Below are 17574 nucleotides of genomic sequence, written 5' to 3' on the forward strand. Positions count from 1 at the left end.
TATTTCAATATATTTAGTGAACATTTTGCAGATTCGTCGTTTTTTGTTAAACATTTACCATGTTTAATATTGTTACTTCACACTAATGGTCTTACTTTGAAAACTCGTCGTGGAGGCCATTACGGCGAGCCATCATCATCATCACACACATGGTCACTGCCTTCAGTCCACGTTTTTCCACGAGCCGCGAGCTGCTAACCAGCTACACGTCTATGGTGTCGCAAGAAGAACAGACGCCCCATGCACCATTTCACCACATTTGGAGTTTCCCAATCCCTCAATTCACCTTAAACAAACACTGACATACAGCAGGCTTGGTTTTGGTAAAACTGCGTTGTGGGTTATAGCGCAGCCCGCTAGAAACATCAGCTTACTCGCGTTACAGCCGCTATGGACTCGAGAGACACAGCCCCTGATTCCTGGGAACAGGAGGACGATGTCGAGGCCACGGCGGAGACTGAACTTCAGTCCGCTTTCACCGGGCTCAACGTGAACGCGCCGGAGTTCGTCCCGTCCTTTCTGTCCCGGGGTCCAGCGGAAAACGCCACGTCTGATGGTAAACCGACAGCGTTAATGCACGAGCTGATACGGTCTGGCCATAAAAGGGCTTTTAGCTGTAAATGTTTATAGGAGGTTAGCCGAAGAGGGGACAGTGTTTATAGCCGAGTGCCGTTTAAAGCAACCGTGTTTCGAGCTGTCGGTTTATAAAACGTTGCCTTGACTCGTTTTAATACAAAATGTTGTTCCGTCATAACCCCCAACCTGGTTAATCTTGCGTGGCAGGGTTAGCAGCACACCGGGATATCCTCTAAACAATTTCCCCTTCATTTATTTTGCTCGTATGATATATGACCCACACAATTTTTAAGTGCATAAATTGGCTTTCCCTTTAATGTAAGAGCAACAGCTGCCCAAAATGCATGTTGTTGAGCATGTCTTGTCAAAGTGGATTGCTTGCTGTCATATGTAAAAAACCAAAGTGATGAAATTCTGTTAAGCCCAGCACTGTCAATTTACAGACACATGACCCCAATGTGTCAATAAATAAGTAATAAAGGGAGCTAATATGTGACACCTGTTGTATATTTACACTTTAGCGTAGATCGCAACTTGGAGAAAGCTGTAACCCTATAATAATATTATAGTCAATATTGAAAGTAAGTCAATTGACAGTATGTTGCCTTCCCTGTGTTGGTATATCTATTACACTGATGTGATGTCACAGAAATGGAACATCTATGACAGGGTCACAAATGTTAACATCTTTGGCTTAAATTGTGTAATAATCTTTACAACTGGGTATGATTTATAATAATATTATAACATGTCTTTATTACTCCTTTTTCTGTCTGCAGGAACAGATGGAGTGGCCAGTATGGAGATCTCAGAACCAGCGGGTATGGTAGTGTTTTTTGGATAGTTAGTACTAAGGTTTAAGCTGAACTTTTCTGCTTGGGTTTTGTGTTGCGCTGCCTTTATGCTGGTTCATCTGCCATACAGAGACCAACTAAGGCTTATGACATCAGCACACATGTGCTCATGTTACAGGCCTTATTTATACTTTTACATGCACCTCCAGTCACAGACGGTAACACAGAGAAGCATTCAACACTGCTTCCATGAATGAATCAGTAGTGTTCAATCATTTAGGCCTGAATCCGAATGTACAGTTTATATATGATAAGGGGCAACATTTGATACTGGTCATTTGAATTCTCGGAACATGGATTGTTGTATACTTGCACATAGTCTCAGTTGTTAGCTTGATTCTTCCAAGCTGTTGAAAATTGTGTGGGTCTATAAGAAAGGGTTGCATTGTATATGATCAGCAAAGTGTTTAATAATTAATGCATTTTTATCTTCTGTCATGTGATGAAATGGACATGGAGCTGTTCTGTTAATTGTTATTCAGTGTAGTGTTTGTAGTGGAATATGAATTAGTTTATTGAAATTCCTGTGTTGAATTCTTGTAGTAGTCCTTACCAGTCTCTTTGTTTGCTTGTGTGATGAGGAGGTCCTTGAAGTATCAAAATCAACATAATTATATTACAATATAATATACAATACTATTGCAAAATATTTATTTTTAAGTATTTATTACCGAATATTTCTTTTGAATATATTCAAAAATGTTTTTAAAGATGTGGCTAATCAAAATATTTTCATTGCTGAATAATGGACACAACATGAAGGTATTTGGGCAATTCCAGCATTATGGATGCGACATTTTGAGTTATGAATGTGACACGTTCAGAGAATGTATTTCTTACCAATATGTTTTTATTTTACTAAACCCCTGTTGATATAGTCCAGACATCAGAAAATATCAATCTTTGGACAAGCTTTATATTAAAAAAAAGGGAAAAAATATGTTATGGGTGTGACAAAAAGGACACAATTTTTGAGAGGCAACATACTTTGTAGGATTTCTGTGAATTAAATGCATAAACCAGAAGCAATAATAAATGGAGAAGGGATGGCTTGTCATAAAACATGAACAGTTATTAAATTAGAATTTTCATGTGCCCATTTATGAGGAATATGGGCCGTTATGCATGTGACAATTGGAACTATGGAAATGTATTATTCAAAAAAATACTTACAAAACCTTACATGGGTATTTAAACCGCTAAATTTGACAACTGTGCTATGAGTATGGTAAAAACCTTTTCTAAGAAACTCTCTATGTCTGCACTAAAACACAAGCATGTCAATGTGACTGTGCCCACAGCTGCAGTGGAGAACGGAGAGACAGATGCCAGCACGGTGGAGACGTGGGAGCAGAAAGGAGAGCCGGATGAGGAGGAACCGGGGGGTGGAACCCTAGCAGTGACTGGATGCTGTGGGGACGAGGCACAGGATGAAATGATGGAGGAGGATGAGGAAATGCCCACCCCCAAACTGCCTCCACCTCCACCGGACGCTCCCAAGAAAGAACATGTTAATGTTGTGTTCATCGGACATGTTGGTATGTTTTTTTGGATGTTAACAGTTTCTAATAGTATATTATGTAGAATCATGTAAGATTGGGATATCGAATGTATATCAATTTGTCTTTTGTAAAAGAGCATGTCAAAGATGATATTAATTCTGACATAAATGATTGTTGTTGGTATTATTGTTTGATGACTTCTATTTTATTTTGATGTTGTACAGATGCAGGGAAGTCAACAATTGGCGGGCAGATCATGTGGGTGGATTATTCTGTGTTTTTCTAGCTCTTAATTGACTTGGAACATCTGTAATACATTAGTAATAATGCTTATTATTGTTCATTAAGGTATCTAACTGGCATGGTGGACAAAAGGACACTCGAAAAATATGAACGGGAGGCAAAAGAGAAGAACAGAGAGACCTGGTGAGCATTCAGTGTTTATACACCTTCCTTTGTATGCACTTTCATAATATACTTTTTGTGTCCTACGTGAAGTGTGTTAAAGTACAATATTAGGTAAAAACAAAGTATTAAGTCAAACGTTTTTCAAACATTTATCCCTAAATACGAAAAAAATGTTTCTTCATATAATGCAGTCTGCGTTGGAGTGACATATAATCAATCTGTTTATTTAGGTATCTCTCCTGGGCTTTAGACACAAACCAAGAGGAAAGAGACAAAGGGAAAACAGTAGAAGTTGGAAGAGCCTACTTTGAAACAGAGAAAAAGCACTTTACTATTCTTGACGCCCCAGGCCATAAAAGTTTTGTACCCAACATGATTGGGGGGGCGTCCCAAGCTGATTTGGCAGTACTGGTATGTTCAATGTCATTATCATATACAGTACACAATGTGCATAGTAATTATTTTTTTACTGCTGAATTGTGCATAGTGAATACTATATGAAAAATATCAACGTAATAGAACCAATTCAATAAAATGTATTTGTGTGGTGCTTTTCACAGTTTTGCATTGCAGCTGTATGCATATAGAAAGTAGTTTTAAATTTAAACCAACAGACAAATTCAAATTATGCAGAATAATAAAACTGCATCTGTCTGAGATATGGGTGGTGATAAAAAAAAAAACAGCAATGGCAAACACAAAGCAGGTGCATATATTGTACAAATTTGGCACCTCCTTTATTTCTCACACGGATGTTTGTTGTTGTTGTGTACTGTACACCTTATAGCTTTTTATAGTTTACAGATAAAGTAATAATATAAATATTGCTTGTTAAATTTTAGACAAAATGTATGAAATAATTGTTGGACTTTCAAGCTTTAGTGATTCAGAACAAAGTGGTACATTCTGAGGTCTTGAGGTATTTGCCTAGATTTATCGCCGAACACTTATAAAATGGCATTTTCTTTTTCTGAAGGTCATCTCTGGCAGAAAGGGGGAGTTTGAGACTGGTTTTGAGAAGGGAGGTCAGACGAGGGAGCATGCAATGCTGGCCAAAACAGCTGGAGTTAAACACCTGATAGTCCTCATCAACAAAATGGATGATCCCACTGTGAACTGGAGCTTAGATAGGTAAATAAAATACAGCTTGACTTTTAGATTTGCAACCATGCCTTTTTTTTTGACAGATTGTTCTCATTTTTTGCCACAGATATGAGGAATGTAAGGAGAAGTTAGTGCCATTTCTGAAGAAGGTGGGCTTTAATCCAAAGAAAGATATTCACTTCATGCCCTGCTCTGGGATGACGGGAGCCAACCTGAAGGAACCTTCTGATATGTGCCCATGGTATACGTAAGTAAATATGACAATCGGTACTTTTTATAGGTAGTAACGCTTTACAATAAAGTTGTATTTGCCAACATTGGTAAATACAATTAGCTAACATGAACTAACAATGAGCAATATATTGTAGTTTTATATATTGATACTTGGTGATGTTAGTATTTTTTTATGTTATATGTTTGTTAATAGTTACAACCTTTGATTTTGAAGATGTATAACTAAATGCTGAATTTAACATGAACTAAGATAAATAAATGCTGTGTAGAAGTATTATTCATTGTTATTTCATGTTTGCTAATGCATTAACTAATGTGAACAAATACAATCTTATTGTAAAGTGTCATTGAAATATATATATGCTGTGTTATATGTATTACCAAACAGAAGGAAATTCAATTGAACCTGCATTTTTTAGGGGATTACCATTTATTTCACATCTGGACAGTATGCCATACTTCAACAGATCAAGTGATGGTCCCATCAGATTGCCTATTGTAGACAAATACAAGGTAAAATGAATGAAAAGAATGAGAAACAATAAGTATCTTAAAAGTCTAACGTTGAACATTTATTCTAACATTTAATGACTCTGCGGTACTGTGATGGACGTTCTATAACCTTTGTTCAATCTTATCAGGGACATTTGCATACGTAACATCTTTCTAGTTCAAAGTTAGCTGAAATATTATGCTTAGATGTGACTTTCTATTATCAGGACTGCCTTAATGCTCCAAACCCTGCTATTATTTAAGTTTTATAATGATGAATCCCAATGATTTAAATACTGCAGTGTGGGGGAGTATTTTGTCAGGAAAGAAATCGCTAGTATAATGGAATGAGAAAATTGTGTTCTCAACGGATGCCAGTGAGACTGAATGAGCGAGATATTACATAATCAGGAATCTAGGTCCTGTTTTCAACTCACGAAATGATATTAAGTTCAGTTTATTAAAGCCTTGCCTAGTTTTTTGAAAGAGCTGGTAAGCCCCTGATTTAGTTGAGTGTCCATAACAAGACCGCTAATATCCAAGCTTTAAATAAAATTGACAAGTGGAAAAGGATTTGTCGTTCTTTGATAACCAAAGACTCAGAATTCATTTTTGTCTCTTTAACAATGTGCTCTATAGGACATGGGAACCGTAGTGCTTGGGAAATTGGAGTCAGGAAGTATCTGCAAAGCACAACAACTTATTATGATGCCAAATAGGGTAAGACTGTACAAAACAAAAGTATGCATAAGAGAATGTGTTTTTATTAGTTACAAATGCAATATGTTGTTAGGTCATCGGCTATTTCATATGGTAGCGTGTAACACATGATGTGTATAAAATATTGTGTTGGTTTTTATTCCCCAGCACATGGTAGAGGTGTTGATTCTGCTCTCTGATGATGTGGAGACAGAGTACGCCGGGCCTGGTGAAAACTTAAAGCTTCGGCTCAAAGGCATAGAGGAGGAAGAGATTCTCCCAGGCTTTCTCCTATGCAATGCTGAGAACCTCTGCCACTCGGGGCGCACTTTCGATGCTCAGGTCTTAATTTGTGTAGTTTGTGTAGTCTTTTGTTTATTTTTTATGATTTGAAGATTTAATGATATTTTTTCCTGGTTCTTGTTTACAGATTGTCATTATTGAACACAAATCCATTATATGCCCAGGTTACAATGCAGTACTACACATTCATACCTGCATAGAAGAAGTGCAGATAACAGTACGTTTTTGACCAGTTAAAACATTCACATATAGACTCAGACTGTAACTTACTTGATCATTTATTGTTACCTTAATATCTTCATAAATAGGCCTTAATCTGTCTGGTGGACAAGAAGACGGGAGAAAAGAGCAAGACTCGTCCACGCTTTGTCAAACAAGACCAAGTATGCATCGCCCGTCTTAGGGCTGCAGGAACTATCTGCTTAGAGACTTTTAAAGACTTTCCTCAGATGGGACGTTTTACTTTGAGAGATGAGGGTAAGATTTCCAAAACAAAACTTCCATTCATTTGTACACATGTAGAGATTGTGTTTTTTAACCTATTATTCGACATCAAACAAACTCATTGTAATGTGGCCTTATTTGTCATTTTTTATAGGTAAGACAATCGCAATCGGCAAGGTGCTGAAGTTGGTACCCGAGAAGGACTAAATGTGGATCGAAGGACTGCCCTGGTGCACTCTGAGATTGAGGAGGATGCAGTGGTGCCAGATGTCCTCCAGACTGTTCCATCCTCCCACTGTGGATCAGTCTAGAAAATTACTTTGGAGAAAGGACATTATCAAAGTAACAGTATAAATTTTAGGAAGAACAAAGACAAGCTCAGTGTGACAGCTTTCTCATATTGAGAGCTCAGCTATGCCACTCATGTAGCCCAATTTTCAAAGCCAGTTTCCTTCCACTGATACACTTTAAATCTTAAAATGGATGCAATTTTCTTTTAAAAGCATTGGCTTTTTAATTTAATGTTGGAAATGCAGATGACAGAGTTAAGCTTACTGTCATCTATTTAAGGTAAAGGCCATTCCTGAATGGCCCACCCAAACATAAAGAACATCAGTATACCTGTACCCATCCGTCCTCTCAAAAACTACAGGATCTCTGTTGGAAATCATTTTATAACAGTGTTATATAGGCAGTTAGGGACTGCTGACTGTTTATTATAAGGCATGAAATAGGGTCCATACTAGTCTAAGCTTGCTAGTGACCTGTATTTCCTGGCAAGTCCTGTAAGAGTAGTTCATGATAAAATCACAGATGAAGGCCATACAAGAGTGGCCTGGGTCCTTGAAATAAAATGACACTCATGGTAGAGATGTACTTATGCACAAGATGACCATATGAATTTGTTTACTGTAATGTCATTACTTAATAAAAACAAATGCACTTAAATGGTAATAAATTCAATTGTCACATTCACAAGTGTTCTGTACACTCCTTTTGGGGATGTAAAGGTAAAACTTATGAAGAATAAGCAAATAAATGCATGATCAAATGGAATTAAATAAAAAAAGAATTTTTGGGAAGAAAACATATTGATGACGACACTGTTTTTGCTCATGCATGATGTGCTGATATTCAATAATTTTGTAAAGACACAAAATGACGCTTGGGGGCAGTAGAGAACATCAGATGGACACATTCATAAAATCTCAGATGATAACAACACAAGTTTTTTTCATATTTGAATGGCCAAGAATGAAGAACACCAACCTCTAAGCCACATAAATGCGGTTTTCACTCATACGTTAAAACCTTATCAGTGTCTGTAAATAAAAATGTTGCATTTGGGCAATTCCAACGTTATGGACGTGACATTTTGCGTTATGGACGTGACATAAAAATGCTCAGAGAATGAATTTGTTACAAATATATTGAACCATCTGTTTATATTTTACTAAACCCTTGTTGATAGAGTCTAAACATAAAAAATGTCAGTCTATGAACAAATTTTCTATTTTAAAAAAGGGAAATAAACATGCGTTATGGATGTGACAAAAAAAGGACGTGTTTTTTGGGAGACGATAAACTTTGTAGGATTTCTGTGAAATAAAATGCACAATCCTGAAGCAATAATACCCAATTAATGGAGAAGGGATGCCTCTTTATAGAACATAAAATAGTTATTTTCATTTTCATGTGTCCATTTATGAGGAATATGTAGCGTTATGGATGTGACAATCCTGAAAATGGCACTTACCTGACTATGAAAAATCATGCACTAAAAATAAAACAAATGCTTTACAAATTTGAAGAGAGATCTCACATGGGTATTTGAACCACCAAATGCTAATATCTGTGCTGTTACCAAAGTAAAAACTGTTGGTAAAAACTTTATTTTTTCATGGTAAGGTTGCCATTTTCACCGAATTGCCCATTTATGGAAAGGTCAATTTGCTGATAAAGGCCCACAAAATGTGATTAAGAATAGATTTACGCACATAACCATAATATGCTGTTGTGCCAGAAAGTGAAATCGCATAAATGTCACTTCAGATATGGAGGACGAAAATAACGTAGATATAAAATATATAAATGTAAAAGATAAATGAATAAATGTAAAAATACAGAAATTATTCAGATAAAAGTTAATGTATGGAAATGTAGACATCAGTTATACTAACGATGTCCAAAATATTTGTTTGTTTAAAGACCTTTTCACATAAAACCTTTTTCTTTTCAAAATAAAAGTCTTGTGACGTTTACACCGCGCCTGCGCAGTTCTCGTTTTCGATACACGTGCGTCATGGAGTCTACACGAGAAGATGTGGTTCTCGATCGATCTCTGGTAATTTAGTAAACTGTTATCATTTCCCTTGATTTTATCCGCTGTATTTATTTTTCAGGGTTTGTGTTTATAATTTTAGTAGTTGATTATAAATCTCGAGTGATCGGCGAGGCAGCATGTTTGCGAACTGCTGTGCTGGCGGAGTGCCTTTGAAAACCCAAAAATTGTCTTGTTTTGTTTTAATGTTCTGGTTTGTTGACGAAAGTTTTTACTCGTCTTATAATTTTATTTGGAAAAACTTATAGAACTGTTTTCCATTGTAAAATATTTATTTTAATAATAATTATTACAGGTAAAGACAGCTGCACTGGCGTTAATTGCTCATTTAAAGAGCACCACTTCATCTAAGAAACTCATAATGAATGATGGTCAACCCATCTCTCTTTTGTTTACTCTATGGAAAATCCCTAAAAAAGAGCACACCATTCGCATGTAAGTTGTTTGACTGGCTTATTTATTAAAAGTCAATAATTTGCTGACATCTCATGAGGATTAATGTGCTGCTCTTAACAAGTATGTTACACTTTACAGTCGTTTACCCAATGGGCTGAGAACAGAGTCTGCAGAAGTCTGTCTCTTCACCAAAGATGAGGTCAAAATGACGTCAGAACAGACAGAGAGATTCTACAGAAAGTTGCTTGCAGAGAGGGGAGTCAAAAATGTCACCGAGGTATTCCATCTTTATTCAGTTCTTTCATTTATTGTCTTCGCTATGTATTTGTGCACTTCAGCAAACCCTGTCCTTCCGTCTTCGTGCTGGTCATGGGTTAAAAAGTGCTAAAGTAAATCAGAGTCAGTCCAGACCAGCCTTTTCTCTTTATTGAAGCTCGTCTCTACAGACTCTGAAACATCTGTGACTTCCAGATCAAGTCCAATTCTTGATAAAATAAAGTGTGGCTGTTTTAAAAAGTGGTCTTATGTTGAGATTGTCTTTTTAGGTGATTCCCTTCAAAGCGTTGAAGACTGAGTATAAGCCGTTTGAAGCCAAGAGAAGACTGCTGGGGAATTTTGACTTGTTTCTTTCAGATGCACGCATTCGCCGCAGGTTACCATCCCAAATTGGGAAGCATTTCTATGAACAAAAGAAGTAAGAAAATGGCATTTTCCAACTACAAATTCAAAACCGAACAAAAATGTTCAGTGCAGTATTGATTTGGTGGTTACAGTTATTGTGAATGATGAATTACTTTTTTTATTTCAGAGCTCCTCTGTCTGTAGATTTGCTCAGCAAACACCTGGCCAAAGACATGGAACTTCTGATTCAGGGCACCACACTCACCGTTTCAAACAAAGGGTCTTGTTGGTATGGACGTTGCTAATTTTCTATGATACAAACATTTAGAAACACATCAGCAAACCATCACAGCTGGAAGTGGTTTAGAACTGCTATAGTAGCTTAATGTGCTTCCAGATGAGCTTCCCCCTCCGTTAAAACTTGTTGCTTAAAGCTTTGAAACATGAACCTTTGGCACAGAATTTAACGATGCTTTCCATTTATGAAGATTGTGTATTTGTTATTTCCAGCATGGCACGTGTAGCACATTCAGGCATGACGGCAGAGGAGATTGTGGAGAATGTGCTTGCAGCAGTTTCCACCATCTCCACAAAGTTAGAAATGGTGAGTGGTGCTGAAGCTTTGTTTACGAAAAACAAAAACAGCCAACCGTCTTATTTTATTATTTCAATATTATTGTGTTGCTTTTATATTTTGGGGAATAAGTTTCTGTTTCCTCCTAGAAAGGAAAAAATATCAAAATCATCCATTTAAAAACTCAGAAGTCGGCTGCGCTGCCCATCTACTCCTCTGATCTGAGTCACATCACCTTGGTGGAGGAGAGCAGGGAAAAAGCCAGGTTATTAAAGGTAAAGCTGCCCTCGGGACAACATTCATTTCACACATGTTCATTATTGTCGCTTTGTTTCGTCACTAGTGTCCTTTAATTTTTAGAGGGTACAAAAGATAAAGACAGAAAATGACAACATGGAAGCACCTGAGGATGAAATAAAACAGGAGGGTCAGGACAGTGAAGAAGAGGAGATTCCACAGCTTGTCCCAATTGAGATGCCAACCAAAAGGCCAAAACGGATGGTTAGTAATGCATGCCCATCACCGTGATATTCCTTCTAGCAACGCTGTGTAAATGTTGTTATGGTCTTACAGCATTATTTTATTAATATTATTTATTATTATATATTATTATTATTACAGCATATATAATTTTTTTAGAAATAAAATGTATACAACTTAAACGATAGATATATGTACTTATTTTTTTAGGATTTACCCAAAAAAGGACTGAAAAAAGCACCCAAGCCTGCTGCTGGTAACGGACTAACGAAAACCGTGAAAGACAAGAAACTGGCCAAGAAAACGCCAAAGGTCACAGCACGTGGTCTGACAAGCAAAGCTCGAAGCAAATAAACACAGAAATGCAACTGATGGACAGCTTTTCAATCCTGTTAGCTGTTCATATATTGGACACATTCATATATTAGTTTTGTCTGTTTAAAAACAAATGTACTGTACATTCTTACATTTATAAGGCTTGTATCTACCATTGTTCTCTGACAGATTAAAATATTACAAAGTTTTTATTGCGAATTGTTTTTTTTCTTTCGAGAAAGTGTCATCATTTCAAAAATGAAAATTCTGACATCATTTACTCGCCCTCTTGTCATTTCAAACCTGTATGACCAGCGCTGGCACAATAGGTGCCAGTTACCAACATTCTTCAAAATATCTTTTGCGTTCTGCAGAAGAAAGTCAAACCGGTTTGAAATGACATGAGATTGAGTAAATTGAGGCAGAATTGTTATTTTTATAATTTCACTTAAATGCTAATGGGAAGTTATCTCGGTTTGTCGGTATAGATACAATGTTCTGTTTGCATTAGGTCTGTATAATACAAGTATTATATTACTTTTGTTGAGGCAGACAACACGCCCAGCGACATGTTGGGTCAGCTGCTGTTCCGCTTGTGCTGATGTTTCTGTTTACACTGCTTTAGGTCACAGGGGTTTGGAGTATTTGTATGAGGGTTTGAGAGAAGGCTTTCCTCACCGTCTGTTTTTTCATGATTTAAGAATTTGGATTTTAAAGTCCAGAAATGTGTTAAAAGACTGGGTTAGGAGATATATTGGTCAAGACTTGGATTGTTAGCACCTGTAGCGTTTGTCTTGTGAGGAAACTACCATTGGCTAATCGCAACACGAGGAACAAAATTGAACAGGCAAGTAAAAATGTAATTTCTGTTTCTTCAGTTATAGAGCTGATCTTACAGACCTTTAAAAACTAAAATCCATGTATGTTTCTCTTAATCTGGGTTAGATTTGGACCATTGGGATGCATTCCAAAGCTCAGGGTGATATCAGTGAAGACTGCACTGTGCAGAATGCTTTAGCTCCAGTTCATGACCCTGTACTCAAAACCCCCACCTGCTGTACTTACTACCACAAACCCATCTTCATCTTGATCTCCGGTGGGCTTCTGTTAGGCGCTGGGTTTGTATTCCTCTTGCACAGTTTTAGCGATTTAATACTGAATAGGAATGTGACCATGCTTGAAGTGACCCATGATGGGTTTGACATGGGGCCGTTGTGTATGTCAGTCGGGCTATGGTTTGTTGTGCTCGGTGCGGTCTTGATGTCGATCACAAAACGAAAAGTAAAACGTAAAGAGCGAAAGATGCGGGCGAGAGCTAGAATGGGATGAATAGTAGATGAAGGCCTATTATTGATTAGAATTCTATATTTTACTGTGTAGTTTATTATTATATTGTCAATGGACAAGTATTGCTCACATGGTTTATTTTTATTAGGACGCGTTTCTGATAGTGTATCTGTCAAGATAAAAGCATGACTTGCTCCGCCAAACCTCGCAAGGTTTATTCACTTCAATGTACTTTGAACATCAGTATAATTGGACGTCACCATTACACCACAGCACAGATTCGGTCTGTGACAGTCTTTCTCATGATGCTTGTATATCTGAATAGACAAGCTGCAGTCTAATGTTTACTTGAATTAAAAGGGACAGTAATACTACACGTGATTGCTGCTATGGAGAAAAAACATCCTGGAGTCGGTCGTTGCAAATGTGCCTTTTGGTTTGCTGTTTTTCACGACATCCTTGGACTTTTCATCCTTCTGACGGGGGTGTTTTGGGAGGTCTTCTTCCATGACTTTTTAATATATGCTGGAGCCGTGATCATTTTTCTCAGTCTCATCTGGTGGATCTTCTGGTACACTGGTAATATTGAAGTTCCCCCCGAGGAGCTGGAAGATGACATTGCTCAGTACAAACGGATTAAAGGAATTTCTGGTGTTGTGCGAAAGGTCTCCAGCAGTCTCTCTAATGGACTGAGAAGTTCCTTCAGGAGGAATGGGAGAATCAATACACGGACTGCCAGAGCAGACCAACCGGTTACGATTGTCATGAGTTCTTATCTGAATAATATGCAACCATCTGGGACGACCAACCACCTGAACAGAGATCCTTTAGTGATATAACATACAGGTAAGATAAATTACAACTGTTTTTAAATGAAAGCATGTGAATACAGTGGAAAATAAAATTAGTTTATTTGTTTGACGTGTATGATCTTTTATTGATCATGCAACGTGTTGACTTGTAAATCATTCATAAAGGCTAGCTTTTACAACAGCTCCAATTGGCCAGGACAGAGAGTCAAATATGACTTTTTCAACATGCACAGCAAACTTTGCTCTATATTTACTGTCATGCTGTGATTTGACTTGTTGTATGCACTTCTATTCCCACAGTGCTTTGCAGGAGAAACCCTTCCATTGATGCTTCACACTGCCTGGGGAGTAATGCATTATAGATTTTCACATTTATGTATAACCATAACCATACATATGATTGCCTGATTGCCTACTTGCTGGTTGTGTTGATGTTGTCCTGCTGCAACTAATAACCCGTGTTAAGTGTTCTTGTAACACAGTAAAATATTTGCTTAAGTTTTCCACAATGATTCATTTTAAGCATATTCTGATATAGTTTTATCTGGACTAAAAAAGAATGGAAGATAAAACAAGTTGTGCATAAATAAGCATTTCTGTAAATACGGACACAATTATGTTCCATTCAGAGGCATACATACTATTTTGTAAGTATATATGGGAAGTACCTTTTAACTATTTTTAAATGTTAACTATGTATATATTTTATTGTTTAACAAAAAAAAAACCCACACACACAGTAAAAACATTGAAAGATCAACTCTTTAAATGAATTTTGCAGCGACTTCTCAGCTGGCATATGATCGGGTTTCGAAATGTCATGTTTTTCAAACTTGTCTTGTTTGTAGCATTTATAAAAACCAAGCCAACTGAAAAATATAGATTCAGATTCTGAGCTGGAGTGGACTGATTTTTTTTTACATTGTACCTGTTTGGTGGGAAAATTGGTGTACCAAGGAGACAACAGTGTTAAAGCTGCAAGTTCAAGTTGGGGTGAGAACAGAATATTGTTTATTTTAAAGATTCGACATTTTTTTTAAATTGTTTATTTTAAAGTTTTAACCTTTTTAACATTAAGTCAAGACAAAACACTGTGCCATTTTATAAAAAAATGCCACAAAAATTCCACAAAATATGACGTGCTAAAAATGACATTCAGTATTCTTCTGAGATTCATTTTTTCAATAGTTGAAGAAAACACACAATTCTTGTGTGTCATATTTTGTGGAATTTTTGTGGCATATTTTTTAACAATACATCTATAAAAAGGTGTAAAATGTAAATGTAATATATGAGGGTAGTCCCATTTTAGTCATGCGCAGATGTGACTAAAATTTAAACTGATCACATTGTGAAAGAAAAAAGAGTTGATAGTTTAGGGACACCCCCTTCCCAAGAACTATTTACATACTGGGCTTATAAAATGTTTTCTGCTGTGTAAGTTCAGTGATCCCTTAACATCATTGCAGAAGATGATTCTCTATGCGTGGCTGCTGCTTTACATTATTTTTCACGCCGAAGGAAAATGTGCAAAAAATTATTATTACGATGGACTTCTTGAAGAATGTCAACCATGCTCCATTAGATGCAACTCTCCACCCACTATTTGCACAACATACTGTACCTCAAGTAAGTATTGTTTTATATTTGATTAAATATGAGTTCTTGTTATAGTTTTACAAATAAATTGCATTTTATTGCTGTTCTTCCAAAACCTTGAATGTCCAAATTTGCTGTTTTTCAAGAAATGGAAAACACTGTACTTTTTAAATGATTAAATTTTGTGTTGGCAAGCACTTTTGAATACTTTTTATTGGTTAGATATTTGCAAAACCCAGTGACAAACATAAAGAGTGACTAATAATGATTTATGACAAACCCCCCACAAAATATGGAGATACAAGGTTTCAGAAGTACAGCAGTGATTTTCACGTTGTTTGACTTCAAAATCGTATACAGACCCTCATTGTGCTCTTTTCAGTACCAGAAAACGAACCTGAAAAAACACAAAATATACATTTTATTTTGACCATATTTTTTGTGTTCCTGGGAGCTTTCATGGTCCTGACCATTATTCTGCGAGTTATACGCAAAAAAACCTGTAAGCCCATCAACATCAAAAAAGGTATCTTGATGAAGAATTTCACTTTTGACATATCAAAGGCAGACATCTTTTTGGTAGACTTGTTTAAACACCCTTGCACTGTAAATTATAAAGGGTGTGCATTTAATGTAACATTTTAAGCATTTCTCTGAACATGTAAATACATTTTATATGCAATGTACAGTATCTATATCTATATATGTTAAGTGACATTAATGGTATGGTAACCAAATCCTAAAGTCAATGAAATATCACACAGTAATAGGTCAAGAACAAAAGACATCTGTAAGTGAGAGAAGCTTGGATGTCACAGACAAATCTACGCCTGACCAGAGATCATCTAATGATGGACTGAGTCAACATCACTACAACTCCAGCCTCCCTCTCCCCTCCACTGAAGAAGGCACAACATTGCTGGTTACCACAAAAACAGTGCAAGCCTACCATTGCACTCCTGTCATATAGTGAAGAGACGATGAACTGACTGCACACTTTAAAACCTGTTGCCATTATGGGCACCTTCAAGATATTATGACTGTAAAATAACTAAATGCTGGATGTACACATTCATGTCTAATGAACTGAACACAGGATGGAAGTATTTGACTAGTGAACAGTAGCCTTTTGTATGTCATTTAGATGTACTATTGATCTGTGATGTTAGTTTAAAAAAAAATACTTTTGTAAAAAATCTTATTTGTCTCAGTTTAATTTTTTTCTTTCACATTGAAGTGAAAAACTATCTACATGGAATAGTGCTTTTCTATTTTTTAAACGCGTTGCCTGCGTACATGCCAAGTATTACATACGGCATTAAAGTATTACAAGTATTGCATTACAAGAAAGAAATGGCTAAGATGTGTGCAATAAATGCACAATTCGGTTGTACACGGTGATTTACAATTTAAAATGGCTCGTATTTGGCTTTAAAATACCTTTATACGATGTTTATGCTGGTTTTATTTCTCCCCACGTGATGTTACTGTCACGTGACACGCGGGCAATGTCATGTGACTCACACGAGCGCTCGGCAGTGGGATTAGCGAATTCGAGTTAGCACATCTTTACAAAGTGAAACTCCGCATTCCTAGTGTACTTCATCACTCCACTGCAATGGAAAAGTGACAGTTACTTTATAGAGCAAAGACTTTGTGGTTGTCAAGGATTAAATTGCTTTAAATGTGTCAGTGTTGACCGAGTTAGGCCGCGGTAACATCTTTGTTTTAGTCACAGTAACGTTAAATGAAAACTATGGACTCGAGATGTAAACAATCGTGTTAAACCTTCCCGGGAATTGACACCTGGGGAAAACATACAACCGCGATTCATGCCGTATGCTAAATCGCGATACCCCGTTTAACCTGGATATTCAGAATGAACGGTGAGTTGCAAATCTGGCGATGGATTTATATATGCGATCGGACCTCGTTGCACTGTGTTGTTTACCTGCAGGTTTCGAAACGTTCAGTACGTGTCAATACAGGGCGAATAGGCAACGCCGGGAATATTTGATAGTACCATGTTTAAATTGCCATTGCTTAAAAATGTGAAAATTAGATGAAACCATAGAGATGTAAATGGTGAATAAAGCATTTTTTTCCAGGACTTCCTAATTTTGAAACCCAGTTTGAACATTCACTGACCTTAAACAGTTGTACATACCAATGCAATATTTAAAAATATTTTCTTTATATTTTTCCTTCATACTCTTTTTGTAAAGTGAGTCATTTAGCTACACAAAATAAAAAGAGAAATATCCGTAACTCACAGTCAGGTGAATAAGTGGCATTGATGTCATGCATTGTGGTTTTATGTGTTTATTTTAAGTGTTTACATGTTACTAAATAAGGTAGTTTACCCAGTAATACATCAGGACACTATACCTTACAGGCACACAGCAAAATGACCTAAAAAGACAAAACCTGTTAGAGAGACTCCTTGATGCAGTTAAACAGGTAAGGACTTGACTTTCTTTTGTGAGACAAATAACTTATTTGTTTTCAGTGCTAACAGGAAACACTTCTGTTG

At 36.7% G+C, this 17574-nt stretch overlaps 4 protein-coding genes and 1 non-coding gene across 5 annotated transcripts in view; all 5 read left to right on the forward strand.

The window, feature by feature from the left end:
- The first annotated feature begins 150 nt into the window (after window positions 1-150).
- gspt1 (G1 to S phase transition 1) lies at window positions 151-7725 on the forward strand. The gene is made up of 14 exons (XM_057359343.1): window positions 151-556; window positions 1356-1397; window positions 2732-2968; window positions 3157-3190; window positions 3281-3358; window positions 3571-3751; window positions 4317-4471; window positions 4551-4691; window positions 5098-5191; window positions 5810-5890; window positions 6038-6211; window positions 6300-6389; window positions 6481-6649; window positions 6771-7725. The coding sequence occupies exons 1-14, from the start codon at window positions 391-393 to the stop codon at window positions 6821-6823; spliced, it is 1695 nt and encodes a 564-aa protein (XP_057215326.1). The 5' UTR covers window positions 151-390; the 3' UTR covers window positions 6824-7725.
- A 1153-nt stretch (window positions 7726-8878) lies between these two features.
- Window positions 8879-11557, forward strand: rsl1d1 (ribosomal L1 domain containing 1). The gene is made up of 9 exons (XM_057358874.1): window positions 8879-8960; window positions 9253-9392; window positions 9492-9630; window positions 9899-10047; window positions 10162-10263; window positions 10485-10578; window positions 10698-10823; window positions 10909-11049; window positions 11239-11557. The coding sequence occupies exons 1-9, from the start codon at window positions 8919-8921 to the stop codon at window positions 11380-11382; spliced, it is 1077 nt and encodes a 358-aa protein (XP_057214857.1). The 5' UTR covers window positions 8879-8918; the 3' UTR covers window positions 11383-11557.
- Window positions 9683-9813, forward strand: LOC130569678 (small nucleolar RNA SNORA55). The gene has a single exon (XR_008964873.1). It is a non-coding gene; the product is annotated as a small nucleolar RNA SNORA55 (small nucleolar RNA).
- A 3208-nt stretch (window positions 11558-14765) lies between the features above and the next one.
- On the forward strand, window positions 14766-16197 carry LOC130569328 (tumor necrosis factor receptor superfamily member 17). Its single transcript, XM_057358916.1, has 3 exons — window positions 14766-15071; window positions 15424-15567; window positions 15806-16197. Exons 1-3 carry the CDS (start codon window positions 14915-14917, stop codon window positions 16009-16011), a joined length of 507 nt encoding a protein of 168 aa, XP_057214899.1. The 5' UTR covers window positions 14766-14914; the 3' UTR covers window positions 16012-16197.
- A 353-nt stretch (window positions 16198-16550) lies between these two features.
- snx29 (sorting nexin 29) overlaps window positions 16551-17574 on the forward strand; it is a 103880-nt gene continuing 102856 nt past the window's right edge. The window contains exons 1-2 of the mRNA XM_057357802.1: window positions 16551-16927; window positions 17437-17501. Coding sequence (XP_057213785.1) covers window positions 16921-16927; window positions 17437-17501 — 72 coding nt within the window. The 5' untranslated portion in view covers window positions 16551-16920. The remainder of the gene's footprint in view (window positions 16928-17436; window positions 17502-17574) is intronic.

The sequence above is a fragment of the Triplophysa rosa genome, linkage group LG18 (genome assembly GCF_024868665.1).
Source record: "Triplophysa rosa linkage group LG18, Trosa_1v2, whole genome shotgun sequence".
Taxonomy (NCBI): Eukaryota; Metazoa; Chordata; class Actinopteri; order Cypriniformes; family Nemacheilidae; genus Triplophysa; species Triplophysa rosa.

Excerpts from the sequence above, each read along its gene's own strand:
- gspt1 (XM_057359343.1), top strand. The coding sequence starts at position 391 with ATGGACTCGAGAGACACAGCCCCTGATTCCTGGGAACAGGAGGACGAT. Across the intron at positions 1,398-2,731 it reads GGAGATCTCAGAACCAGCGG|CTGCAGTGGAGAACGGAGAG; the intron begins GTATGGTAGTGT and ends CTGTGCCCACAG. Across the intron at positions 2,969-3,156 it reads TGTGTTCATCGGACATGTTG|ATGCAGGGAAGTCAACAATT; the intron begins GTATGTTTTTTT and ends GATGTTGTACAG.
- rsl1d1 (XM_057358874.1), top strand. The coding sequence starts at position 8,919 with ATGGAGTCTACACGAGAAGATGTGGTTCTCGATCGATCTCTG. Across the intron at positions 10,264-10,484 it reads TCAAACAAAGGGTCTTGTTG|CATGGCACGTGTAGCACATT; the intron begins GTATGGACGTTG and ends TGTTATTTCCAG. Across the intron at positions 11,050-11,238 it reads CCAAAAGGCCAAAACGGATG|GATTTACCCAAAAAAGGACT; the intron begins GTTAGTAATGCA and ends TTATTTTTTTAG.
- LOC130569328 (XM_057358916.1), top strand. The coding sequence starts at position 14,915 with ATGATTCTCTATGCGTGGCTGCTGCTTTACATTATTTTTCACGCCGAA. Across the intron at positions 15,072-15,423 it reads CACAACATACTGTACCTCAA|TACCAGAAAACGAACCTGAA; the intron begins GTAAGTATTGTT and ends TGCTCTTTTCAG. Across the intron at positions 15,568-15,805 it reads GCCCATCAACATCAAAAAAG|TAATAGGTCAAGAACAAAAG; the intron begins GTATCTTGATGA and ends AATATCACACAG.